The sequence below is a fragment of the Anas acuta genome, chromosome 6 (assembly GCF_963932015.1).
Source record: "Anas acuta chromosome 6, bAnaAcu1.1, whole genome shotgun sequence".
NCBI classification, from domain to species: Eukaryota; Metazoa; Chordata; class Aves; order Anseriformes; family Anatidae; genus Anas; species Anas acuta.
In genome coordinates this window covers 7856652-7882965 of record NC_088984.1, presented here as the reverse complement: position 1 = coordinate 7882965, position 26314 = coordinate 7856652, and the positions used below count along the sequence as shown (strand labels likewise).

General features: G+C 40.5%; 3 protein-coding genes across 6 annotated transcripts in view; 2 read left to right on the top strand and 1 right to left on the bottom strand.

The window, feature by feature from the left end:
* Window positions 1–6220, top strand: part of ESYT3 (extended synaptotagmin 3) — a 29575-nt gene extending 23355 nt beyond the window's left edge. Inside the window, exons 17-23 of the mRNA XM_068687254.1 lie at window positions 322–471; window positions 1009–1451; window positions 2622–2711; window positions 2817–2948; window positions 4462–4567; window positions 5174–5223; window positions 6082–6220. Coding sequence (XP_068543355.1) covers window positions 322–471; window positions 1009–1451; window positions 2622–2711; window positions 2817–2948; window positions 4462–4567; window positions 5174–5223; window positions 6082–6118 — 1008 coding nt within the window. The 3' untranslated portion in view covers window positions 6119–6220. The remainder of the gene's footprint in view (window positions 1–321; window positions 472–1008; window positions 1452–2621; window positions 2712–2816; window positions 2949–4461; window positions 4568–5173; window positions 5224–6081) is intronic.
* Window positions 6221–7463: 1243 nt separating this feature from the next.
* On the bottom strand, window positions 7464–19236 carry CEP70 (centrosomal protein 70). 3 transcript variants are annotated; one of them, XM_068687262.1, is made up of 16 exons: window positions 18948–19236; window positions 18365–18464; window positions 18088–18211; window positions 17601–17781; window positions 17113–17282; window positions 15909–15968; window positions 15126–15225; window positions 14644–14732; window positions 13957–14031; window positions 12752–12854; window positions 11932–12102; window positions 11118–11264; window positions 10420–10588; window positions 8979–9093; window positions 8049–8128; window positions 7464–7669 (listed from the first exon to the last, which is right to left on the bottom strand). In XM_068687262.1, exons 1-16 carry the CDS (start codon window positions 18954–18956, stop codon window positions 7608–7610), a joined length of 1755 nt encoding a protein of 584 aa, XP_068543363.1. In that variant the 5' UTR covers window positions 18957–19236; the 3' UTR covers window positions 7464–7607. The 3 variants fall into 3 exon arrangements, with proteins under 3 accessions (XP_068543363.1, XP_068543364.1, XP_068543365.1); XM_068687263.1 differs by having other exon boundaries at window positions 18940–19171; XM_068687264.1 differs by lacking the exon at window positions 18365–18464 and having other exon boundaries at window positions 18948–19171.
* FAIM (Fas apoptotic inhibitory molecule) lies at window positions 19092–25182 on the top strand. 2 transcript variants are annotated; one of them, XM_068687266.1, is made up of 5 exons: window positions 19092–19230; window positions 21516–21651; window positions 21930–22158; window positions 23488–23537; window positions 24417–25182. In XM_068687266.1, the coding sequence occupies exons 2-5, from the start codon at window positions 21541–21543 to the stop codon at window positions 24564–24566; spliced, it is 540 nt and encodes a 179-aa protein (XP_068543367.1). In that variant the 5' UTR covers window positions 19092–19230; window positions 21516–21540; the 3' UTR covers window positions 24567–25182. The 2 variants fall into 2 exon arrangements, with proteins under 2 accessions (XP_068543367.1, XP_068543366.1); XM_068687265.1 differs by lacking the exon at window positions 19092–19230 and adding an exon at window positions 20791–20893.
* Window positions 25183–26314: the final 1132 nt, after the last annotated feature.

Here is a 26314-nt window from a genome sequence, read left to right as displayed (position 1 = left end):
GGTGTAGACCAGTTGTCATCCTAGCTGCCTAGAACATTTTCTTCAGGGCAAGTAAGGAAAGTCAAGTAAATTCTATGGCCTATGTTTTCTGCTAGGGGAGTGTCTTCTCTGTGTAGTTAGAGGTGGAATTTTTACTTCAAACGTAGTAATTTGTTATACTTCTGAAATATTGGCGTCACCTATTCAGAAGTAACTACTCTTGATAATACGTCCTGAAGTAAATGAGCTTATTTTGGTCTGTCTGAAATACCTTCTTTGCTGTTCCCAGCTTTCCAGCTTGTCTTCTAATAAAAACAACTTTTTTTTTTTTTTTTTCCCTAGGTAAAAGACAAAGATCGGGATAGTGCCCTGGGAACTTCAGTGGTATGTCTCTCCCACTTGCTTAAGGACCCAAACATGACTCTGGATCAGAGATTTCAGCTGGATCATTCCAGCTCAGACAGCTTCATTAAGATGAAACTTGTGTTGCGGGTAAGTTGTTCTTTCCTGTATTCACCTGACTTCCCCAGCGGAAGTCTTCAATTCTAACCAGGCAAAAGAGATAAAACGTGGGAGAGGAGAAATGCAGCCTTGCTTCACAGATGGGTAGAAGTGTGACAAGATCCTTAACTGCAGTTAAAAGTGCAGGTTGGAACTGAGAGCTCTCCCCTGAGGCTTCCTAAAACTTAGTGCAGTGGCATTGCCACAAGCCTTTTCATGATGTTAAGGAGTGGAACTGAGAAAATCTAAGCTGGGAAATCAAACCAGCAAAGTAGTGAGAAGCACTAATGCTTAGGAACTGTTTTCTCACGGTGTTCTGGTTCAGTGTTCAGACACTTAAATATATACACAGGAGCAAAAAGGAACACAGTGTCATAGCCAGTCCTGTAGGCCTTCTTCATCTCTACTGGCATTTCCTGCTTTCTAACACCAGTAATGTTGTGGTGAAATTTCATCCTAGCTGGTAATGCTGGTGTGAACACCAGTGTTTTGGGAGCAGTGCTCATTTCTCTCCCTCATGATTTTTAGGCCTTGAATGTTGAGGAACCCGATCCACAGAGCATCAAGGCTGGTGGCAATGCCTCGAAGCAAGGTCCGGTGCATGTCACGGAGAAGGGTGGAAACCAGCAGAAGTTTGTCTCCCCACCGAAACCAGAAGTCTCAAAAGTACCTCCTGTGAGCAAAGACACTGCCGTGCTTGAATCCCCGCCAAAAAAAGACAGCAGTGAAGACCTGGACACAAATGACAGTTCAGCAGTGCCTGTAGCAAGTGAAACTATTGCTGGCCTTAATGAGACGGAGAGCGAGCAAAAGCCTGAGCATCACCTGTCATCAGCACTGCATACCAGAGCTGTGGTAGTGCCTACCTTGCCGATTGTAGAGGAACTGAGGCTTGCACCCAGCGTTACTTCCCTGGGTTCTCTGCCTTCTTCTTGCTTTGAACTAAGTAGCAGCAATCTGGACCTTCATAAGTAGGTGGTTCTCCCAGCTGAACTGTTCTCTTGAGAAGGTTTCGTTTTTATAGGTTGCTGTTGCATAAGTTGAGTTCAAGTCATTTGGAGTCTTGAGTCTCACATCACTTTACAAAGAACTGGCCTAAGTCAACAGCAAACAATTACAGGGGTGCTGTCAGATCGAGTGTGAAGTGAATGTGTGTCCTCCTCTGGCTGTCCTAAGGGGTGCTGCATGTGTTGGTTTTGTTTTGTTTAAGAGGCTGTCATACAGAATATCGTAGATCCCATAACACTCATGAGTTTAGTACCGAAGGTGTCTTTCAACAGGAGATTGGAAGTCTGCATTGTCCCACTGCTGCACAAACACAAACTTGTGATAAGCATATCTGGCTGCTTCAAGTTTTGGATGCTTAAAGTTTTGAGACTCACAATGCTGTGAACAAACTTTTCCTAGGTAGATTTGCTTGTGTGCACCCTTCCTGTAGTGTTAGGTATCAGGCTGCAGGTATTCTGCTCTGCAGAGGGGGTTGGAGAGCTTGGTCTGTCCCTCCAAGGGTGCAGACTGGAGCTAGTAGAATTCTTAATGAATGGAAGCAGCAAGGAAGGTCTGTCTCGTTTAGGAGAGCATCAGAGCAGTTATCAGCTTGAACATCAAACCCAGCTACAGCTGTTCAATTTAATCCTTATATACTGGCATGTAAGTGAGGTCCTGTTCAGAGCTAGAGAATAAGCCATTGTTAAAACATTTTTAAACAATGTCTTGGATTTGAAACCACTTTGGTAACATGCAGATTGAGATATAAAAAGGGTCCATTTTACATAAACAAGCATCCTTGAAGGAGTTGTGTACAAAAACATGCAAAACGTGCTCATCTGTACTTTATTTCTCCATCTACAACAGGCCAATTAGCTGTTTTTTTGGCTATATGGTCTTAGGGCAGGTACCTGTGCAGAAGTAGGGCTGGGCAATGCTGGCACTAACAAGAGTGTTGTTTCTGGGGTCCAGCTGCTTTCTGGAAAGTAAACCATAAGTTACCAGAAAGAGGAACAGTGCCCTGAAAGCTGCTTCTAGTGGAAAATGCATCACCAGCTTCTGGAGCTCAAGTGCTGTTTCGTGCTGCTAGGTCTGTGCATGTGGCCTGTTAAATAGCTGTGTTTAAAAGCTTTTCCTGTGCAACTGTCTTACAGCGGGACTGAAATGCCTCTGGGAGAGATTCAGCTGACGGTGCGCTATGCTTCAATACGGCAGAGTCTCGTTGTGCTGGTGAATGGCTGCAGGTAATGCCAGCAATTGCTCACCTCTATCTGTAAAGGGAAGGGGAAGGGCTCCCTGAGCTTGCATCAGGCATTCAGCGAAGCTGAACACTGTATTTCTTTTAACAGAAACTTAGTACCCAATTCCAATCGTGGGGTAGATCCGTATGTCCGAATATACCTGCTTCCAGATAGAAGATGGACGAGCAGGAAGAAGACTTCCGTTAAGAAAAAAACTCTGAACCCCCAATATGATGAAAAGTAAGAAAATGTTAATTATGATTGTGGCTGAAATAGTTACTATCTCTGTATAAAAAGGAAGGGCTCACATACGGTACGCACCTGCTGCACCTGAATGATTTTCTCATGAATATTTTCAGGTCTTCTGAAAAAAATGGCATTTTAACTGTGATTTGCAAGTCCTTAGGGCTGGCTTTGCTCCACATACAGTATTGTCACATCCTCCCACCCCCTTCCCTGATCCTAGCGGATGCAGGCTGCTCTTGCTTCTGTGCTCACAGACATTCCCCTAACCATGCCCTCTCACTGCAGAGACAGTTCTGAGTGCTGGTGGAAGCAACTTAAAACGTTGCCACCTCTTTGCCAGTTGCCACATCCATATCTCTGCCCTGGTAAAGGAATGTGTTTTGTACAAAGCCAGTCACAGTAGAGCTGGTCTGAGAAGCGGTGCTCGTCCAGTATTTAAAGGTACAAATACTTCATGCAAATACATAAATATTGGGTGATCCTGGATAATTAACTTCTTGTTTCATTGTTAGGTCCTTTCTATGCATGTCTGTAGGTCAGAAATGGAGAAAAAAACTTTTAAATATTTCCTATTAGCACTGCAAACGCCAGTCTCTCCAGTTGTGGGGTTTGCTTCAGCCTATCCTCATGAGCTCCCCTGGCAGGTACTCCACTTAGTGCCAGCGCAGCTGTTGGGAGCAGCATCCTTCTCATCCCCGTTGGCATGTCCTGCACATCCTCAATTACCTATAACAGGTTGAGCAATACTTAGCTCCAAAACACATTACCTGTTTTACAACTCTGACTTGAGGAAAAACTATTCGGGTGGGCAGAACCTAAACGATTTAGCATGGACAAAACTGACCTGGCATTTGATGGTGTGTGCCAGAGCCGTGAGTCAGCCCCATTAAGAATTTAATTGCCACAGGTTTCTTTCTTTGTCTTCTCTTAATGTGGTATAAACCTACTTTGTAAACTTGGGGGGGTGGCTCAGCTATTTCCTCTGAGTAATAAAGGTTGCATGGAAAATATGCTGATCTTCCATGAAGGGGAAAACCGATTGGACATGGCATTTCATTATGGATGCACATTTTCCTTCATCCCACTGGCACGGTGAACAGTCTGACCAGCACAGTGTCATAGTCTTTTGTAAGGCTTGGAAGAAATATATATATATGTGTGTGTGTGTGTGTGTGTGTGTGTGTGTGTGTGTGTATTTTTTTTTAAATATTGATAAAACTAACTATAGAATTACCTTTTCTGTTCCATGGAGAGTAACCTGTGTTCACACGTGGATTGTAGTCAGCCCTCCAAAATTGTGTTCAAATATGCAGTGGTTGGGCAACAATGTTCTCAAGGCTTACAATGAGCTGTAATGCCTTCTCAAACTTTGGGAGTGATTCGCTTCCTGTAAAGGTCATTGTCTGAAGCTACAGTCCTTCTCCGTTGGAATTGTATTTTGGCCACTGATGCTTACAGGATTTCAAGTTTTGACTTAAAACATTCCTTTCCAATTTTTTTCTTTTAGGTTTGAATTTTTTGAATCTTTGGAAGATGTCAAGAAAAGGACACTAGACGTTGCAGTGAAAAACAGCAGGCCATTCATTTCACAAGAAAAAAAGGAGCTGGGGAAGGTGAGATTAAACCAGCAGCATGACTTGTTTACGAGATCAAGAGTTTGAGACATTCCTGTAATCTTGAACTGCAGTTCTGGTGACTTACTATGAATAACAGAGCTAGCAACCTGGAAACAACTTCCTGCCAAATTTTTCTCTGATATCAGGCCATATCCCTTTGGAAGCTGACGTGGTTTCATGTGATTGATCTGCCACCCTGCTTCCTTTGGGAGTGTTCCTGAAATACGTTTCCTGGGATCCCCTGCTGCCTGCTGGGGAATAGCTCCAGGAGTTCAAACATGAAGCTGAGAAAGATGAGATTAAAACAGAGAAGTTGCCAACAGCACTTGAAGTTCTCTGTGAACAGCTTTGCTTCTGTGAACAGTAAACATGAATCCTTTCTTCAGTGATAGATACGTTTCCAAAAAATGCTATTAGGAAACTGAGCTTTAGAGGTGAGGCTGGCTGATGCCTGTCTTGGGAATGCAGGAAGCTCGTCTCCCTTGAGCCTGGGCTGCAGCCCTAGACCTTAACAGTGGAACTGAGTTGGAGTGCTAGATTAGCTATCCAACTTGTATTAAATATATATATATAAAATTTTTAAAAAATAAATATTTTTTAAAGGTGCGGATTGACTTGTCACAGGAGGACTTAATCAAAGGGTTTGCACAATGGTAAGTTTGTTCAACTTCACACTTTACACCCTTGCTAATGGCTTTGCTCAGAGTTGGTGTGGTGGTGGAAGGGCTGCGTGTTTTGGTGAGCAACAATTATAGCTTACCTGCAAACGCAGGACTAACTTGAACTAATCTGATAGTTTTATCTAAAGTTTATGTTAATCTGGTTAGCAGTGTGATCCCTACCCTGTGAAACGGTTTTAATAAGAGGTCTGTATGTCAATTATTCTCAGAGTCTTCAGCATATTTTAAATTACATAAAAGCCACCGGGACACATAAGAATTATGTTTATTAAAGTAAACCTGCACCAAATAACTTGGATAAAGATCTTAACTAAATTAACACTCTGATCAGCAATATGTATGTATGATAAAACGTTAATTACAAAGCGCTTATATAAGCTGTTTTAATAAGCCACTTGCAGTTCTGCTTATATGGTCATTGTGGTTCAGACGTCAACCTTAAGTATTGGTCTGAGGCAAAGATTGAGAACCAGTGCTTCTTCCTTCTAAGTCTCTAGTTAGTACCAGTCACATTTCCTCCTCTGTCCGTCAGTGAAAGAGACCAAGGAATGCGGTGTGTGTAGTCTAGTAGCCTGCCACTAGTGTGGGCAGCAGAATAGGAAAACCAAGTTCCCCATGCCCAGCTTGTGTGCATCTTACAGAAGCATATGGTAATAAGAGAAAACTGACTCATCCAACCTTCCCAGTAAAGAGCTGAAGTTTGAGGCCATCTCTGAAGCCTCCTTCACCATGCCGCCTATGAAGTGCAAGCAATAAAGCAGCCACATTCTCTCACTGCCACTTAAAATAGCAAGCAGTTTAAGGCTTTGACTTTTTTTGTCTGTTTTGCAGGTATGAGCTGACAAGAAGTAGACGCAAGAAAAATTGATTTCTTCTCATGTATATAAGTTACTAATTTTTAAAATTTATATAGACTGTATATATATATTTTGTAATTAAAGTGTTTTAAAACAGTCACTGCAAACTTGAAGCCAGCTGCTGTTTAAGACATGTAAATTTAATGATCCTACTCAGACTAGTTCTTAGTGATGTTAAAAAAAAAAAAAAAAAGAGTTGTGGAAATAACTTCTCTCTAAATAACAAATTATTTATTTTTGCTGTTTCTGGTGTATCCCCCTAAAGAACTGGTAAATATGAATATGCTCTTAAGGAAACACTGTACCTAGAGCAGATTGCCAGCTATCTGTGATTACTTTGTTCACAGCTTCATTTCCACAAGAGCCTATTCATGTTTTTTAACAATATCTGAAATCATTATACTTTTAGAAGAATAATTTTTTAAACAGCATCCTTCATCTGACCCCTTCAAATAAATTGTTTAAGACTACTGAGAAGTTGTTTTTGAGAAACTAAAAAATTGATGTTCCACTTCTGAAAAGTATCTTATGCAAAACCACAGCCACAACCTGCTATGAGCTTCCAAAAGCAGGGCGATTAGGTTACCAAAATATCATTAAGGTTTTAGTTTGTGATGCCTTAACATGTTTTGTTCTTTGTTATCTCTCTCTTACATTTCAACATCTCATAAGCCTTGATAGTAAAGCATTCTGCCTGCGGAACAGCAGAGTTTTGTAAAACTAGGCTTTATTAATATTGGAGCAAAATATACCAAAATATTTTTGGAAGCTTGGTGTATTTGTTTGTTTACAATAAACTTTGAAATGTCTTGCTTAAGGAAATTTAACTATGCCCTTCTATAGAATATGAACATGGTAACTTCAATTGCATGCTAGGCAAAAAAAAAACAACGTAAGTCAGCACCTGAAGTAGGTTTAAAATATTTTCAGTGTAGATTACATGAATTCAGCCTTAATCCATAACCAGAAACAACACTCACTGAACAGCGGTTTGCAACACAGTGCAGGAAACCTGAACTCATGGAAGTACTTCAAAAGAGGATAGTCATTACCTCTTCAGATAGGTTTGGGATTTGAGTTAAGCAGTATTTTAAAATAAGCTTTCCAGCCAACCAAGGTAATGATGGAAGTGTCACTGCTAAGACAGTTAGAGCACCTGTACCTCATATTTACCCTTTTGATTGCAGCTGGTGTAGTTAGTGATTTTGTTTGTTTTCTGGTTTTGTGCTGTGTTCAGTTTCCTAGATCAATAGTGTCTGTTGGTTCTCCCTCTGGGACCGCGCAGACCAGTTGTTTGTTGTTATTTAAATTTCTCTTAAATTGACCATGAAACAAGAATTCAGAGAAATGAAGGAATGCAGTAGCAAAGCCAAGTTTTTATTTATGTCAAAAAGCGTGAAACTTTATTAGGATAACAGAGATTAGAGGTAGCTGTAATGGTATTTGTCAACAGGCTGCTTCACAGGTTACATAAGTCTTCCTAGAATAGACCAGACTAACTCAACTAGCTGCCAATTTCAAGTTTTGTACAGTAGGTAAAATATCATCCAGGTTACTGATCTCTGGAACAGAATGAAAAAGCAAAATGGTAAGACACGTACACAGAACACCTTCAAGTTCAGCCAAAATTTTAGCTTAAATGTTAGATATACAGCTAGTGAGCAAAAAGAATAAGCTCCTCAAACCTTTTAATGTTTTTAGGAAAAAAAAAATAGTTTGTGAGTAATGCAATTGAATGTAAATCAACCCCATTTTCAATGAAAACAAACATGTTGGCCACTTTCTCAGGAAAGAGTGAGAGTGAGGCAAAAGTTAGCACCTTTTGTCATACTTTGTGTTTTGCTGCACACCAGGAGCAAACAAAATAGGTGTTAGCTATTTAAAGTCTTAAGAGGAAGCTTTGGCATGAAGATAATTACAGCTGCTACAAATATTACTCACCTAGAAGACGGAGCAAATCTTGAATGAGAGCTTGAAAGGGTGGAAAGAAGCACTCATGTTCTTCTAGCTTATTAATTATACTGAAATTTGTAAATAAAAATATCAGATCAAAGATGTAAGACCATTTTAAGCTCACTCTGTTGGCTGTCTTGCCACACTGTGTCATTGCTTTCTGCAAACACTGCTGCTTTGTAGGATATAAATGCATCTACACCAAAATCGCATTCTCAAGTTCTGAAAACTGCAGGCAGCAACTGTTAATTGTCAAAAGATTCTCTCTAATTTCACTATTTCTGCCCTATATACATCCTTCCTTTCCTCCTTACATAGCACCATGTAATTTTTGGATGGGAACAGTAGCCCCTGTATGCTAAATATACTGCTTGGGGGTGGCTGATGTAACTGCTTCAGAGGTGGAGGCAAGGAATATTTTACAAGCAGCTCATATCTAGTCAGAATTGTGAGAAGCATAGAGAGGTTGAGGGAGTTAGTACTGTCACATTAGTAACTGTGTCAAATTTACTGCTGCAATTAATCTTTTTGAACATTTGTATAGCATGTTCTCAGTGCAAGCTCTCACAATTTGCTACCACGTGTATGTTCTCAGCTGTTGACGGTGAGAGTAAGATTTGTCCAGTTCCCAAAATACACATGTAGGAAGTTTGAGGCATACATTCTCTCAGCAACTAATACATGTCAGTATTACACCTGAAGCCTTGAAACACTTTCAGCTCCCCACCAACATGCAGTAGTTGCTGTGTCTCCTCCTGAAACAGTTCCATGTAGGATAGTAGTGAGTCCTGAACTGTCACAGCTCACTGATTTTGAAGCAAGTGATTCAAGTCACTTGCAGTATCAGACTTAGACAGGTCTCTCAATTAGCAAGTTTGAGGTTTGAAGAATTGTTGCAGATGGAACAGCCCTAAATACCTGTGAATGTCTTGGGTCCCCAGAAGCTGCTGTACCTGCTCATTCACATTCTCGTTAATGATGTCACACAGTTTCCCAACAGTATCCACTACCACAGTGGGTGGAACTGAACTATCTGGAAAACAAACATTCATGTTTCTGGTAACAGTAAAAACAGGAAAATAAGCCATAATTCAACTCTTAAAAGTACCCAGAGTTTATTCAGCTTTCACACATCTTGGCCTATGAGTTTCATCATTAACAGAAAGCAAAGTGCCTACGTTCAGAAATAAACTGATGTTACTGGGATGAGGGAATCTCTCATTAATCCTTTAGTAGCTAAACCCTTGTCAGAGCCGTACATTCTCACAATTTAAATAGTCCTAAAGTCGTCCCTACACTGTCAGTGGAAAGCAGCCAACTGAAATTATATATAACGAGGTTATTCATTAGGTTCCTGTAACATGACAGAAGTGCACTGTAGGGGGCTAGGCCAACAAGGAACCTGCTCATCCACACTTTGTGAATAGCCAGAACTTGCTTGGGTGTTGTTTTTAACCTGCCTTGACTACTGTGATGAAAGGTAAGGGGCTCTTTTTCCTTCTATCACTCAGTTTCAGAACTATTTGCGGAGGAGATTTCTGCTGAGCTCCATTGCTTTGTGACTTTTAGGGAGATGAGAAGCCTCCTCAGTTCTGTGCTGGTGGCAGGCAGGAAGCTCGCTGCTCTCTTTGACTGAAGCTCTGAAGACCTTAGTCCAGGAGCCTTGCCCTCTGGTTGTACACCCTGCAGCACAGCCAAGCCTTTAAACCCATGAGCTCACGGAAAATTAACAGCTGCTGCTCTTCAGAAGTACAAAACCAGAAAAGAATGGGCACCTGGAGGTAACTACTGCAGGCTTCTGAGTACTGGCACTTAGGTCTCAACATTCAATACCACAAGGGTTTTTTTTTTGTTTGTTTTTTAAACAAACAAACAAACAAAAAAACTTTAGGAGCATTAGAGGTAAGTTCCCGATGACTGGACATACTTACCCTTGAATGAGTTACTGAGGAGAAATACATAGCAAAGGTTATATAGATAACAGCTGTTCCAAAAGTATTGAAAAAAACAACACACCATTCTTAACTTATTTTTCAAGTAGAGAGTGAAAGATGATGAAGGAGAATTACTAAGTGAGTGCAAATGAAACAAAACTACAGCAAAAAAAATAAAATAAATAAGACATCTCATGTTGTTCCTTTATCCTTCCTCTCTGGTATTTCTCAGTAGCTCCTAAAGGCTTACAGGTTTTTTCCAACTCCCAATAACTGACAGCCTGTTTTTATGTTTCAGTAAAGAATATACCTAGTGTTCTCATTACTCAGCAGCTCAACATATCCTCTGTACGGAGCTGGCCTTTCACGTATCATCTTTTTCCTTTGGAAATAGTCTGAAGGAAAGCCAGGCAGTAAGCCTTTACCTAGTTCCAGGAGCTCGTGGAGATTTCTCATAGCGTTGGTCAGTTCCCCCAGTTTTGTGTAAACCTCATTCATTCGTGGATAAATGCCGTTCAGAGAATTCACATCAAACAGCTTCTGGAAGTGCGAGATTATTGCATACAGTGTCGGTAAGGATGGTGTCTGGCTGTTCTGTAGTAAGCAGAAAGAGTAAATTGGCAGTGCTGTTGCTTAGCAAGGATTCGTCTAAACCACGAAACATTCTTAAAAGTAGTCTGTGAAGAAAACCAGGTGTTAACTTCCCTTATTAAACCAAGGCATTTCAAATATTCTTAAAGCCGAAGAGGTATTTTGAAGAGGGTTTTCAGACAGATATCCAGCAAACCAAAAATATTCTTTAAAAATACTCTTTTGAAAGTTTTCTGTTGCTTATTATGTCTGTTTATATATTCTCAATGCTGACAGAGAGAAACAGACATAACAGGATAATACCCAAGACTACAGGGCAATGCAAATTCATCATTGGCCAAATGACTTTGATTAAAGCAGTCTTCCCCAGGGTGAATTTATCCATTATGTTAAAATAGTCTCTGACTATTGAACATCTTCACACACCTATTTCTTAAACTCCACAGGGCTTTCAGATGCACAGGTCTAATCAACATGCAGAGAACACATTTTAGTACGTAACTTTTGTTTATAGGACTCTGGTAAGAATTACCTTTTCCTTGTTTTCAATTTCTTCCAAAACTGTATCTACAATGAACTGAAGGTCTTGAACTCGTATGGATTCTCTGTTTTCCTGTGGATCTGTGGTGTGCCAGGGCACCAGTTCCAGAGTCAGTTTTCTCAATGACCTGTGTAAATCCTTTTAAAAGAGAGGGAGATAGGGAGGGAGGACAGCTTATTATAGTAACTGCCTAGAGTTGCTTTTACTACAGAGATAGACTGATCCTCTGTTTCTCATACGCAGAAGTATTTCAGTTTTAGAAACAGCAAGGTCTTAGTTTTCATGGAATTTAAGCATTTCCTTGTTTACATTCTCTGAATTCAAACAAACACTGATATTCTGAAAGTGAAAAATACTTCATATATTACTGCCTCAGTGAAATAAGAAGTGTTGGTCACAGAAAGCTTGGTTTTAAACAAGATTACTTCAATTGTATTTAAATCAAAAAGTTACTGTTCTGGTAAGGCAAAAGGGAGAGAGAATGTGTCAGCATTTACGTGCTGAATACAAAAACTCCAAAGCCTACACGTGGTCCTAAGGACTCAGCCAGTGAACAAAAACATTTATGTAATATACACAGAAGAATACATCTGGCCTGCATGTTTTTCACTTTACTATGCTTTACAGTGGTATGAACATTTTAAAAATTTTCTGCTGTCCGTTTAATACCAAGTCAGACAACAACAAAGGTTACACACACACAAAAAAAAAAAAAAAAAGAGGAAAGAGCTACATACAGGGAAGCACTGAGGGGTTGTCAGCAGATGAAAGGAAGACTATAAAGCCAAGCGTGATGGTTCCTTACCTTTAGGGCCATTAGCTGATCTGCCCACATTTCTATAGTGAGTGGAAGGTGCTCAAATCCACATTCCTGTCCGTTCTCTTTGACATAATTTTGCACTGGCCCTTTACTGCGCCTATATATTAATGGAGGAGCTCTTGGACTTCGTATAATAGAATCAATATTGGACAACACCTTCAATAAAAAAAAAAAGTTATTGCTCAAATACAACATTTTATAATAAAATCTCTCATCATTAGAATAGTGATCATCTAAACATTAAATCATAAACATCTCCAAAAAGTTACTATCGATGAATTTTATAGATGCATTCAATATATAACAAAGGTTTTAAAATGTGGTAGCTAAAAGATATGTGAAAATAATGCAAATAAGATTTCCCACTGAGAGATACTTGATGTTCATCTTCTTGCAACATTGTTACTTCCACTTTACATTTTGCTAAGTTTTACTAGATTTGCTCTTTCTTTACTCAAGGAGAAATAAAGGCTACCATCTCCTCAGTCATTTTTAGAACCATAACATCAGGATGTGATTTACACAGGATCTTGATCAGATACCCTCTCCTAAAAGGACTTGGGACTAAATCATCGATTTGGTGTTTACCAAGCTAGTCTCTGCTTTTTTGGTGTATTTTCAGGTAGTTTACACTAAGCCCACATAAACTGCCATATGCAGAACATTCCACATGTTATGGACAGGGCTTTATGTAAACTCTTCGATTCGAAATAGCAAAATTCAGTTTACATAGCTAAACAAAACTAATTTATTATATTTCATTATGAAAGTGCTAGATACACACAGTACAACGAAGTTTGCATACCTGTAAGTACTGCTGGCTCACTGCCTGCAGCTGGTCTGCTCCTGCAGTACTCTCAGGCTCTTTCTTTTCTTCTGTTCCTTCTCTGATACCGCTCCCTGAAGACCTGCATGCCAAATGCATACAGTAGGTTACACAAATAGCCTTAGCAGAGATACAATATTCAAATGGATTAAAGAACCAGGAATGAAGCACAAACTTACACCTACAAAGTGAAGTCTCCATTTTATAATGCCTGCCAATACCATTCATTCAAACTGAGCTAGCTTAAGAATGTAATAGCTAATGTAAACATCAGAAATTTATCTAAAGTCTCCAGGCTGATGTTATTCCAGACTGCATGCTAATGTAGAGGGGACAATACTAGATGTGCAGTTATTACTAGAAGTTCTACAGTGGCTTTAGAGGTGAAACCCAGAAATTTACTCAAAATAGTCAAATTCTATGCACAGTCTTTATCTACTTCTGCATGAATATCTTTCCTGCCTTACTATATGTAACTCACTACCCTTCTTGTCAATTCTAAGGTGACTTTCAGTCTAAAACTACCGTCTAAATCACACCCAACGCATGAGAGAAATGATCATTTAGACATACACAATGTAAATTGAAGAACCAAACATTTTTAAAGTAGCATCTTCTTCAGGTTACGTACGGTGCTACAAAATATGTAGCATTTAGTATGCATGTGCACGAATGCTTAAGTGAAATTCCAGATCAAGACACTTTGTCAACACTAGATGTCTAATACCTTTAATGTACTTTCTTGAAACGTTCAAGAAAAAGAGAAAAAATTCTAAGGGCAATATGGACATAACCTCACATAGCTGCAACCGTTTGCCAACTCTCATAATACTCCCTCATTCACAACACACAACACAACCAGTAACTTGCTTTGGAGCTCACAGAGGCAGCAAACCACTGTTTGGTCCTGCCCATACTGCCTATGGGCGTGTTCAAATCCCAAAAGACAAAATGAAATTACAAGGACACACTGCTGTGCCCCCACCTGGGCACCATGCCATCACTTCCTGAATCCACAGGGTGTCTTCAGAGATGCACAAGTGTTTGTTGCCCATAAACCTGGCTCTAGGGAATGGTGATAAGGTACATGCTTTACAAAGTATTTTCAACATTACAGATAGCAGAGTATCTTTGCCTTTAGAAATTCAGAGGATTCATGGAAGTTACTGAAGAAAAACACTTACTGGATAGTTTTCTTTAAAATTTTCTCTAGTTTCTTCACTCGCTGCTTGTAAAGTTTTAATTCCTGTGCAGTAGGTCTGTTGGAAAGAAATAGGTCCGTATTATTTGTGTGTCTTGCACTTGAAGGCATCCATAAAACTCAGCCAAGTGAAGAAGTAAGAAAGCTCTGCCAGTGCCTTATCATTCTGGAAAGGAAATTCTGCATTTCTGTGTGGCAGTAACTGTAATGCAGATAGAGTACACCACCAAAAAACACTTTTGCTGGCTTAGGCTTTCTTAATAAAGGAGTCTGCATCTCTATGTTGACCAGCAGGTTTTAAAGTGGAAATCAGGCTTAGCAGTAATGCTATTAGTGGAAAGACTATGCTTTTGTGAATGTTCTGGGTCAGCCAGCTCACCAACCCGGGCTGTACTCGTGCACATTTTTACTGCTTTTGCTAAATAAAGTGCAAATATTGATGCAATTGTCCAACACAATGCACTGCACAATAACAACTGATACTATTATTAGCGTAAGGAGGGCAGGTTGATTGTTGCTGGCCTACTAGAATATGACTTCTTTTACAAACCGCTTTTAAAGGCGGATTTCACACTACGCTTTTACAATTGCTGGTGCGTTCAATTTCTGTCTTTGTAAAGCAAAGTCTACTGAAGTGCCTTTACAAAGGATGATATTTATCCTTTCTCACCTTGTTTCCAAATCTTTCTTGAGATTTGCATTTTCAAGCACAAGCTGTTCATTCCTGACTTTTGCTTCAAGAAGCTGATTCTGGAAAGACTGCAACACAGACTGCATTATTTCTTTTATTTCACTCGTTCCATAATAACAAGCTCGAGCACTTTAAAGTATGTATGTGTTAAGAGAGGTTCCCATTTGTCTTAAATAGCAAGGCAGCACAGATGAGGAAATAGCCAACTAAGATCAAGAGCTTGCTGGAGGAGACCACAGGTGGAGAACCTGTGATTAAAGAGGTCTTTGCAGTGCTCAGCAAAGACTCACAATATAGCACTGAATCTTTGCATAAATAGACAGTGAACCCTGCCCAGAGAGTTTACAAACTATGAAGACAAGAACAAGCAGATAGAAATCAAAGACACATGTATTTCTGTGTGGATCTTCAGGGGTTACCATTTAGAGATCTGCATGGACTTATTCTTAGCAGTTCCATACCGTCAGCAGTGCTCTATAATTAGGAGTAGCATCCAGATTTAAAAACTCTTCCTTGCTTTTTACTTCTCTCTGTACATGATCTTCATCTTTTTTATATTGCCTATTAGGAAGAATAAACTCTCACAGTTTATTGCAATTCAATTACCTCAAAGCTCTAAGTTGGTTTAGTTAGCAGTTATGTATGATAATGTTTCCATAAATTGAAAAATAATCAGAATAGAAATTTTGCCCTAAGAGCCACTGCTCTCCTCCTCTCTTACTCTGTGAAGCTGTTTCATCTACTAATTGAGTACACGTATTCCTCCAGAGAAATTCCAGTACAAGCAAATCCCATTTCAGCTTTCAAGATAATAATCTCAAATTACAGCAACGTCTCTCAGGTATCTGCTGGTTGCTCTGTATCACGTAGGCACCATGATGGAGCTAAGAAGCTGGAACTTTTTTTTTTTTTCCCAGTTGAGGGAGCACAGCGAATGCAGTAGTTCTTCCTGTAAACCACTGCAAGAAGGGAAGAGGAAAACCAACCAAAGGCTTGTAGCTCAAGTGGCTAAATACACCTGCGTTCCTAGCTGCACTGGCCTCCTGACCTAGCAGCTGCTTAGACTAACTGACAGTTATTCCCGGGATGAATCCAAACTTCCAAGACCATTAGAGTCCCTTGCTGTTTCTTACATGCTAGCGACATCTGGAACACAGAACGTTTACCTATACAAGTTTTCAGAGCAGTAAGCAGAAAGAAAAAACTTTGAGCAGTTGGACCACGAGGCATTATGTGAGACCTACCTTAGCTCCTTTTTCATTTGATTAATTTGAGATTCATAGTAATCAATCAGACAAAGAAACCTGAAAAAAAAAAAGGAAAAAATGCTATCATAATTTTCAGATCTTTTAAAAATAATCGCGTCCTAAAGATACTATAACCAGCTCATTGGAAGAGGACATCTTGCACAACTGCACTGTTTCAGAAGTGACTGCATCAAACAGTAGGTTCTCCCTCATATCGAAAAAAGAAATGCAGAGACATTAACCCTATATTAGACTCAAAGTGTTAAAATTACTCAAGACAAGACAAAAGCTAAATCCTTCTGATAGCTTCCTTGCCTTCTGCCTGTTTTCCCAGCACACTTATCAGCATGGCACACTCAGTTCTAGGGCTACAGTGACCAGAATGAAGGGTCCCACATAGCCTGAGAACAGGGATCTCCAAAAAACTGCAAGTGCTTTCCAAGAAGTGGTTGCAAGAAAATAAAGCCACAGAAAACTGGACAGCTGAGAAACTGCCTTTCCTCTTGAGCCACTCTGTGATTTTCTGTTTAGATACAGGTGAGAAGACCCAGGGAACCAAATTCAGTGATCCTTTTTCTCATTTAGTGAGGGCAGAGCAAGAAACTGTCAGAAGCACACAGACAAACCCTTTGAAATTCTTCCTAGTTAACGTTACTAGTCAGACTTGGATGACCCAGCCACACCAGCACAACTAAGTGACAGGTACACGAGGCCCAAAAACTGTCTAATCTCTGATTATAGTAGACATGTAGAAGTTTTATTCCATGAAACATATGCTTAGAATATTTTTATAACTTGCACAAAAGTACCTGGGAAAACTTACAGCATGCCTACAGTTAGCAGGTGCAAAGACTGCTTTCCCAGACTGTTTCTTAAATTTACATTTTAAAACGTTAAATCCCAGAATGAAATCACCCTAGCAGATGCTGAATGTCCACAGTGAATCATTCTTCTCTCTTTGCTGACACCTAGTGTATGCAGTGGCTGAGAAGTTTTACTTTTTGCCATGGATTTATCCAGCTCACATTTATCACGCAACAACAAATTATTGCATTAATGTACCTTTACAAGGCTTCATATTTCAGCTTGCACTCCTAAGGTATCCAACTTTCTTTGTATTAAGTATCAAGAACAATTATTCTAAAATCTGTTTCTTCGTTTAATGCTACAGATCATTTGCCAATACAAGAAAATTTCTTACTGCTGGTCCAGAAGCGACTTGGGAGCTCTTTTGCAAAACCGGCAAAACATTTTGGTTTGAGTGGCAACACGCTGCTGCTCCTCCATCCCAGCTTTGCACAGCTCCTTCTGCAAACGGGCAATAATTTCTTCCTGTTCTTGCAGCTTTTCCTGTTGCTGTTGATATTTTGACTGTGAAGAGATTATAGGAGCATTCTGAAATTATTCTAATTTGCACACAGGAGACAGTGCTCTACTAGCCCAAGTAGCACTTAGTCCTAAGGAAGCTTAGCACTTGCTTTTTAGACATACTGAAGAGGCAGTGGAAGAAGGGTTCATGTTTTTTCCAATTTATTATAAGAAAATGCTTCAAAAAATGTAAAATCTTACCAATGAATAATGTACTAACTCTGACACAAGACTCGTGTTTATCTTGACCTATGTAAATATTTCTAGTGCTTTCGAAAGAAGTCAAAAGTTTGAGTCCTCAGACAGCACTGTGTGAATTACCTGTGAGACCTGCTGATCTTTTTGAAGTTCTTTGACTTGATTCTGTTGCTGGCAAACTTTAGCTATCGTCTCATCTTCCAGCTGACAAATTTTTGATTTAATGTTTTTCACCACGTTTTCCAACTCATTAGCCCGTTGTTCTTGTCGAGATGCCCGACCTCGTTCCTGTCGTATCTCATCTCTAAAAAGATAAATCCTTGATTCAAATTAAACTCATTTCACTAAATACAGTGAAGGATGCGCAGGCCCGACAAACATTATCTGATAACACCCAGTAATAGCCTACGGCAGCAGATATAGTAAATATGCTGCTGTGAGACAAAGCAGCAGATTAATTAAGACAAAAGCTCAAGCAGATCTAGGCCAGCATTGCTGCATGCTGGACAAAAATCTCAGGGAAAAGGTCTCAGGCCTCGGGTGTGACAAGCTCCACCCGGCAGAGCTTTTGCTCTGCATTAGCAAGTAAATTCCTTCTGCCACATCTCACCTCAGATTACGATTAGCCTCCATGAGGCCTTGCATCATCCGCTGGTGGCGGTCAGTGTCTTCCACCAATGTTGTTAATGCAAGCCTTATTCCCAGAGAAGACTGAGTATCTATGACGATCATATCTGGAAAAATACAGAATAAGCAAATTCTTAGCAAAAGGCTTTTAATAACTGAAGAAGACTGATCACCGCTACCAAATGGAAGTGATGGCTTTAGAAATACCTTATGAATTCTGGCTTAGTATGCAAGAACTTGTAAAATTGGCTTGTCCTTACCTGATACATTTCTGCTGTTTTGGGGGGCAGCAAGACTCACTGGTCTCAACCCATGCCGCATTAACAGCTTGTTTAAGTTTTCCCATTCAGCTTTCTCCTGCTACAGTGGGGAGAAGAGGCAGAAACATGAATCCTGAAGACAAGCTGGTGGCCTCCTATTCCTCTAGTTGTGCATACAGTGGAAGACACCCAATGCCCCCAAATAAAAACCCAAACCAACACAACGAGAAAAGCACAAGAAGTAACGGACACACAGTCACACCTAGCCACAAAATCCACAGTCGCTCCAGGTGGACTTGTAATATCCGTAAAAAATATTGGGGAAATAAAAACACTAAACTTAACACACAGACCATCCAGGTTATTTTGATCACTGTTATAAGAGAAAAATTCAAGATCAGGCCCCAAGCTCGGGCTCTCCCCTGGCGGCAGCGCCTCAGGGCCAGCCCTGCCTCACCCCCTACCTCCCGGCCGGGCACAGCTTCTCGGCGGCCGTGCACCCGTTTTGCTCCGTGTTTTATTTTTATTTTTTATTTGGTTTTCACCGCCCGGCAGCCGGGCCAGCCCGCGCTCACCCCGGTACCTCAGCCATGGCGAGGAGCGGCCGCTCCTTGTGCGGGGAGCGGGGCGACGGCGGAGAAAAAGGGAAGAGAAGGAAGGGATCGAGCAGCTGGGAGGGATGGCGGCGAGATGGAGGGCGGGCTCCGGAGGCTCCTGAGGCGATGGGGCCGGGGCTGGGGCTGGGGATGAGGCCGGGGATAACGTCCCGCCCGTTCTCCCGCCCGGTGGTTGTGAGGGGAGGGCAGGGGGGCGGGCGGCCGCCATTTTGAGGCGCGGGGCGGAGCAGGGAGCCGAGCCCCGCTGAGGTAGGAGCGGGGCCGGGCCGGGCACGGGCACGGGCACTGGTTCTGGTCCTGGTCCTGGTTCTGGTCCTGGTCCTGGTTCTGGTCCGGGTCCGCTTTTCTCTCCCTCAGGCACCGCCGTGGAGGGGGTGGGCAACAGCCGGGGGTGGGGTAGGGCGGCTGCGGAGCCCGGGCTGCTGCCGTGTTGCGTTATCCGGCTGCCAGGAGGCGGCACCGCGGGTTTAAGTGCAAAAGAATGATGTTTTGTGATAAATTCTTGTTTTTGTCCTTCTGCACGGCACGTTACAGGACGAGGCAGGCTCTCGGGATGGTGTGGGAGGTGCTGCGAGAGGATTTGTGTCTGTGTGTGTGGCTGGTGGGGGAGCCCTGTGCCCTGGGCTCAGTACCTCCTGCTGTACCCACACACCTCACAGCAGCAGTTTGGGTGGGTTCCTCGCAGAGACCCTATTTCTGCTTTATTTATAAATAATAAACAAGCCCCTGCCTGTACAGGACTGCATCCCGTGGGGGGCTGCTCACCTGGGCAACGGGAAATGCCGTGCAATGATGCAGCCTTTGCTTAGGGCACTTTCATCTCATCAGAGACAATAAATGATCTCTGAAACAATCTATTTTTTTTTCCGTTTTCAAACAGAAACATTTGTCACTACTGCCAAAAACACAAACAGTCCTGCAGCAGTGTTACGCACTTTTTAAAATAGATGCTTCAGTCAGACTGAAGGAGATTTAATTTTAAGTGCATGCTTACCATTGTGCTGAAAAGAGACCCTAAAGCTTACAACCTTAATTCATTTTTTCACTAGAAAGTACAGTTATCAAAAAATCAGTTGTCACTTTAATTATAGCTGTTGGTAACTAATAACTCCATTGGGTTAGAGCGAAAGAGCTTGCTTTAGAAGTGCCTTACGGTATTCTTCTGACAACCCATGGGAGTTTCGTTATGGCTTGTGTAATTAGCAGCATAGCTGAGTCCTTTCCTTAACACGGATAGCTCTAGCACAAACTGATTTGGTTAGTCAAAGCAACGTATTAGAAGTAAGCCAGCAGTGTTGTAAAACCACAGTCATTGTCAAAACAAAACCCTTAAGCGAGAAGCAAGTGATTTATTTGTGATGAACGTAGCTGTTACCATAGAATTGCCAGGTTGGATTGCTACCAATGATTGTTGAAAACTTCGGCAATGATTTAGAAAAAACAGCAGGTGGAAGTTGTTCTCCTCTGCTATTTCACGTCCCAAGGTGGCAGTAGCCTCTGGTTACCGTTTGTGACTGAGGTGTGGAGGCCTGGCTTTAGTTCCTGCTTTGGTCAAGCTGTTTCCTTCCAAGCTTTTGTCAGGCAAACCATTTTTCCATCAGAGAAGTGACAAAATTGTGATGTGCTACCAAAGGCAGAGTTAATTGCACATACTGATTTTGTAAATTAATACTTTTATCTGCCTTTTAGTCCAAAAGTGTATTACCGCTTATATTTCTGGTAGTGCATGACAGTTCTTGACACTTTAAAAAATAACCATGACCTTACCTGGAGAAACAAGGAAAATGTAGCTGTCAGCACTTTCCTGCTGCTATTCTGCTTTTCTTTTTTTCTTGCTGCTAGTTGGATTAAAAGCCGTTTTGGTTACTATGGCATCCCGCGAGGAGATTACTGTCTATGAAGATGAAGTAAGGTAAAATACCAGAACTGAGTATGAACAGCTTTTGGAAAGATATCCACCATTCCAGCAGTCGCTTATGACAGTATCTAAACTCTAAAATTATTTAAATGGAAGGATATCTTTCCCAATCTTCTCCCCTGTGTGTGTTTGCGTGTGCAGAGTTGTATCTATGAATGATGTAGGTAAAACTTATGAGAGATTACAGACAAATTCGTTAAAACAGAGTAAATTATAATAGCTAAACCGGTCATCCCAACTATTTTTCAAGCTTAGAAGCTAAAACAGTTTCTCAGAGACCAAATAAAATACTGCGTTTTAGTGCCTGCCAAGAAATAATTGTCAAGGAACATCTGAGCTCTGAGTACAACTTTTTAGCTATGCTGTCACCTGAAATGGATGTTTTAGAGGTTAGACGGATATATGTCTTTGTACGGCGTTTGTCAAAGTGAGTTTATTTACCAGTATTTTGTGATATTTTTGTAAAACATGAAATTGTAAGTAATTGTGTAAGCTTCGTCTTTCAAGTCTCATTTCACAGCTGTAAAAGGCGACTTGCCTGAAGCAGTGAAGCTTTGAACTGTAGTCATCAGAACTCTTTCAGTGACAACTAATTTACTTTGTTGTGTTTCCGTAGGTCTCGGTACAGCCACTTGGAGAAGATGACAGACCTGGTGGCTGTTTGGGAAGTAGCTTTAAGCGATGGTGTCCACAAGATTGAATTCGAACACGGGACCACTTCAGGAAAACGTGTCGTCTATGTTGATGGCAAGGTGAGCTTGCTCTGTGCTCAAAATTCGCTGAGATACAGATCATATAAGTGCACTTCCATTCAAAAGCCATCAGAACAAACAAAAAAAGACTAATACATGCAAGTGAGGTATATTCAGTTGGCTAACTGCGCCTAATTTAATGAACTACATCATTTCAGTTAGTGTTAGGGTGTGAGTACTGAGCTATTTCCTCAGTTCTAGTTCGTTTTGTGTTAATACTAAAACATGTTTCCAGGTTTGTCCATGAATACCCATGGTCTTTATTTTCTTTTCCCCAGGAGGAAATACGAAAAGAATGGATGTTTAAATTAGTGGGTAAAGAAACATTTACTGTCGGAGTAGCCAAAACCAAAGCTACTATTAACATTGATGCAGTTGGTGGTTTTGCATATGAATATACTTTGGAGATCAATGGAAAAAGCCTCAAGAAATATATGGAGAACAGGTCAAAAACAACAAATACTTGGTTACTGAGCTTGGGTGGTACAGACTATAGGATTGTTCTAGGTAAGTAAATACTGAATAACTTCATGTTGCTGCCTTCCAATAAACTTGTGTGCACTAAATAACTGAAAATTAAGAGAACGCATAGTTCAGTGGCTGACACTATTAGAGAGAAAAATCCTGGGTGGTCTGGAACTTCAGAATTAGATGCCAATGACAGTCAAAAATAGCAGTCTTGTTAGGTCTGAGGGAGCCTGCTGTTAGTTTTCTGTTCTGCAGCACCGTTGTTAACTAGGTAACCAGTAAACAATGCTTTCCTTTCAGAAACCATAAGCCAAAGTCAAGGAGTCTTTAACTGAAGGAGTATGAAGGTGTTACCCTTCATTTTTTGATAAATTAATTGGCTTGGTATTTTCTGCAGCACTTTTTAAATGCAAATTCAATCTAGAATTTCCAGATAATGGTTTTTCACTTTCTCAGCAGCAGGGCAATACATCTGTTTTCCTCCACCCCCCTTTCCAAAATACATTATAAGAAGATGTGTGGGAGGGAATCCACTGAGGAATTTGTCCATGGCATCTATCAGGAGAACTTCCTCTTGGGTATTGCTGTATGGTTAAACCTGGATGCAAGAGATACTGGGCTCTGATTTCTTCCTAAGCCTAAGGACAGAATGAACTGCCCCAAGGTGACGATGTTGAGGGGGAGAAAGGCAGTTTTAATGACAGAGATAACCTGGTCTCCTCAAAGACTTTTTAATTTCCCTGTACTTACTTAAAAGGCAAGCAATATTCAACTCTCTGTTGACGGTCTGTGAACAACAGTGTCAGTAATGTAATTTAGGAGGTTCTAGAGCAACGTAATTTAGGAGGTTCTGCTGGGAAAAGTAAAAATGTACTGTTTCAAATGAAAATAAGAATCATATTTAAAGTGATACTTCGGTTTTCAAAGGGATTTTAAGAATACAAACAGTACAAATAGATGTTAAATAATGCTGCTTTTGAATTAAGCCTATCTGGAAAAAAATGTTAGCTTCATCAAATAAGCAGTACTCAAATAATTAGCACAAATGGCTTCATTTTTGTTTTCAAATTTTTCTGTTTAAGAATGTCAGAACATCACTTACAATATTGAGAGCAATGCAGTGTTAACCGCCAGGGCTAGGGAAAGGTAAAAATGTGTATTCACAGCAAAAATAGTTTGCCCATTGATGGCAGAGCCTCCCATCTTTTAGAACAAACTTGTAGCTCAGGTACTGCGGTTAATTAGGAACTTTTCTGAGGAATTAAAAGTAACGTACAGTAAATTTTAAAAATTCTCAGATCTCACTGTCTGCAGGGGGAGGAGAGAGAGTCTTGTTCTTTTTACTTTTTGTTCTCCTTTCCTTCACAGAAAAGGACACAATGGACGTGTGGTGCAACGGTAAAAAAATGGAAACAGCGGTACGTGATCATTCCCAAAGGCTTTTCCTAGGCTATGGCTGTGTGACCAAAGCTGACCAAAATCAGCCACAGCACGTACCTGTAACGGGCTAGCTAAGCCCCAGCGAGGAGCACGGCACTTCAGCAGGGAGTATGAGCATACATTGAGATAGGCAGTGTGCTATTGCCTGTCCTGAACTTCCTTCGCTGTATTTTATAACCAAGAACATTTTATATCCTGACTTAACTGTTAAGATGCCAAAAGTCTAGCCCTATAAGGATAAACAATGCTTTACACTTTTTAGACAAATCTTCTGGGCCAGTTGTCCAAGGTTTTTAGGGAGAACACTTAGAGGGGAGTGGGAGGGACTCAAGTTTGTCACAGACTCTAGAACCACCTCATCCAGACCCGCTCACGGTAGCGGTGACTGGGAGCTGAACACCTGTATTCTTTTATGGGTGCTGATTTTGGTCAATCTAGAGATGGTCCCTAACACTTTGGGCTTAGGTAATTTTGTTGGAACAAATAAAATCTTCTTGCCACACCAGCATTAATGTGTAGAGCAGATGGGCTGTTAAAAGGCTTCACATATTTGGTGCCTTTATTTTCTGATGGTTCTATGTAGACTTCCCCATCCTCAAAGGATGTGCTTTCTCACCAGAGCTCACAAACTCAAACATTGCCATTTCTGCTTACGTGAAATCTTGATTGTCATTTTCACAAATCTTTAACTGGCAAAGCTGCATCTGCAATTCTGCAGCGTTCTTCAGCAACCACCCACGGCTACTCTAATTACAGGAGCTACAAGTGGTCGTGACCTTGGTAACAGTCTGATGCACTGAGCTTTTATTCTTACCGAAATACCGCGTCTGTTTTTATTCTTGTCTCCTTTCTCCCAGGGTGAATTTGTAGAAGATGGGACTGAAACGCACTTCAGTGTTGGTGACCACAGCTGTTACATTAAGGCTGTCAGTAGTGGAAAACGAAAGGAAGGAATTATTCATACTCTTATTGTGGATGACAGAGAAATCCCAGAGGCTTTGGAGTAGCCTCTGCTTAACCGCTGGCTGTAGGACTAAGATCAGAAATTTCCAATTACTGTGGTAATTATTTGAATAAGAGGCATTTGGATAATGCCCTCTCTAATATGCTTTACTTTTTGATTAGCCCTGAAGTGGTCAGGCAGTTGGACTTGCTGATCGTTGTAGGTCCCTTCCAACTGAACTGTTCTGTGCATAGTACTTGGCACACCTAGTTGGTGCTGAGTTTAGTTTCTAGGTTCTGTACCTGAAATTAATCTTTTTGAGGACCAGAGGAACACAACTGTATACAAGCTCTTATATTACCATTTTTTTTAAAAAGCTATATAAAGAAAATATGTGACACTAAGTGCAGAGAGGGCAGGTAAAGTTATGCAAATATACATACTAGGAAAAAAAACCTTGCTATAATAAATTGCTATAATAAAAAGCAAGCTTAATATTCAGTAAGATGCAATCCTTTAAACACGTGTATTTGGAGGGAGAAAGCACATACTGAACATCAGAATGAGCTGTTAAAGTTCTCTCAGTAATTACTTTTTTTCCTGTTAAACTGACTTCAAGTGTTTTCCGGATGCTGTTAGGAAAATAGTTACATAAATCAATAAAAAGGTTATTAAAGGTTGGTACGAGTTCTTGCGTAACTGTATTCAAGTTGTATTGTGCTATGAAAACTGTTGTTTATCTAGAGCAAGAGGAAAGATGATACATTATGAAAAAAAAAAACCCTAGTTTTTTTTTTTTAAAACTGATGCTTGTTAAGAAATTTTTGCAGTAGTTCAGAAGCTCTGCCCTGAGCTTCTCAAAAAAAACAAAACAAAACACACCACCACCAACAACAAAAAAAAACAAAACACAAAAACCCAATAGCAATAAAATTTCTCCCATGAAACATTTTAAAACTGAAACCTCTTGAAGGAAGCTGAAATAAGAGTCTATTCTGCGCTGTCTAATCTTAAATCTACAGTGCTCTATTTTTCTGGCAGTAAGGTGTGACTAAGGAAACATAAGGAACATGTCTCCAACTGCAGCAGCCTTAAGAGTTCAGAATTAGGTTTTTAGAACTTATTTTGTTTGGGGCTTTTCACCTGTTCCTAGCATTGGAAATACGTTGGGAATTCCAGGTACAGATAGGAAATCATTAAAGCATTTGAAAATAATTGTTAAACACCGATTACATTTGTATTTAGGGTTCAGCCTACTCAGTGAGCACAGTGCTTCACAGGCAGATGAAACACTTTTTGTATGATAATTTCCCTGTTTTTTTTTTTGGTTTGGTTCGGTTTTTTAATAGTTTTGTGCAAGCCCTTCTCCCCAGGTAATTACAGTTTTTAACCACAGGTAACTCCTCAGTCTAAAAGCAGACCTGACATTGACAGCTGAGCTCTTATTTATGTATTGCATCACTGTTACAACCTGTTAAAATGTTCAATTGTGGATGTAAATGGTGGTTCTAAATGCTTTGGATTGTACAAACCTGCTAGTAGCTTTTACTTTTGGATAATGGATTTGTCTGATATCAGGATGGTTTAAAACAATTTCAGGCTTTACTACAGAAGGTTTTAGAGTACCTGAGAGCTGGACAAAATCCGTTTTTAAATTGAAATGAGTCTCATAGTTCTTAGGTTTTACCACTTACTGTCTTCAGGTCCCTGCAGCAGCAGTATGGACATGGCTAGCTACAATGTTGACGCTGTAATCTCTAAAAGATATCGGTAAAGGCAGATTATTAAAGAGCAATTCCAACTGTAATTTGA

Bases quoted from the DNA above. Each gene is read 5' to 3' on its own strand.
- CEP70 (XM_068687262.1), bottom strand. The intron at 17,782-18,087 runs GTGAGATGTGGC...TTATCTTTTTAG, and splicing joins GAGGCTAATCGTAATCTGAG to AGATGAGATACGACAGGAAC. The intron at 12,855-13,956 runs GTAAGTGTTTTT...TTTGGCATGCAG, and splicing joins ATTTTAAAGAAAACTATCCA to GTCTTCAGGGAGCGGTATCA.
- FAIM (XM_068687265.1), top strand. From the start codon at position 20,850: ATGGCATCCCGCGAGGAGATTACTGTCTATGAAGATGAAGTAAG. The intron at 21,652-21,929 runs GTGAGCTTGCTC...TCTTTTCCCCAG, and splicing joins TCGTCTATGTTGATGGCAAG to GAGGAAATACGAAAAGAATG. The intron at 22,159-23,487 runs GTAAGTAAATAC...TTTCCTTCACAG, and splicing joins AGACTATAGGATTGTTCTAG to AAAAGGACACAATGGACGTG.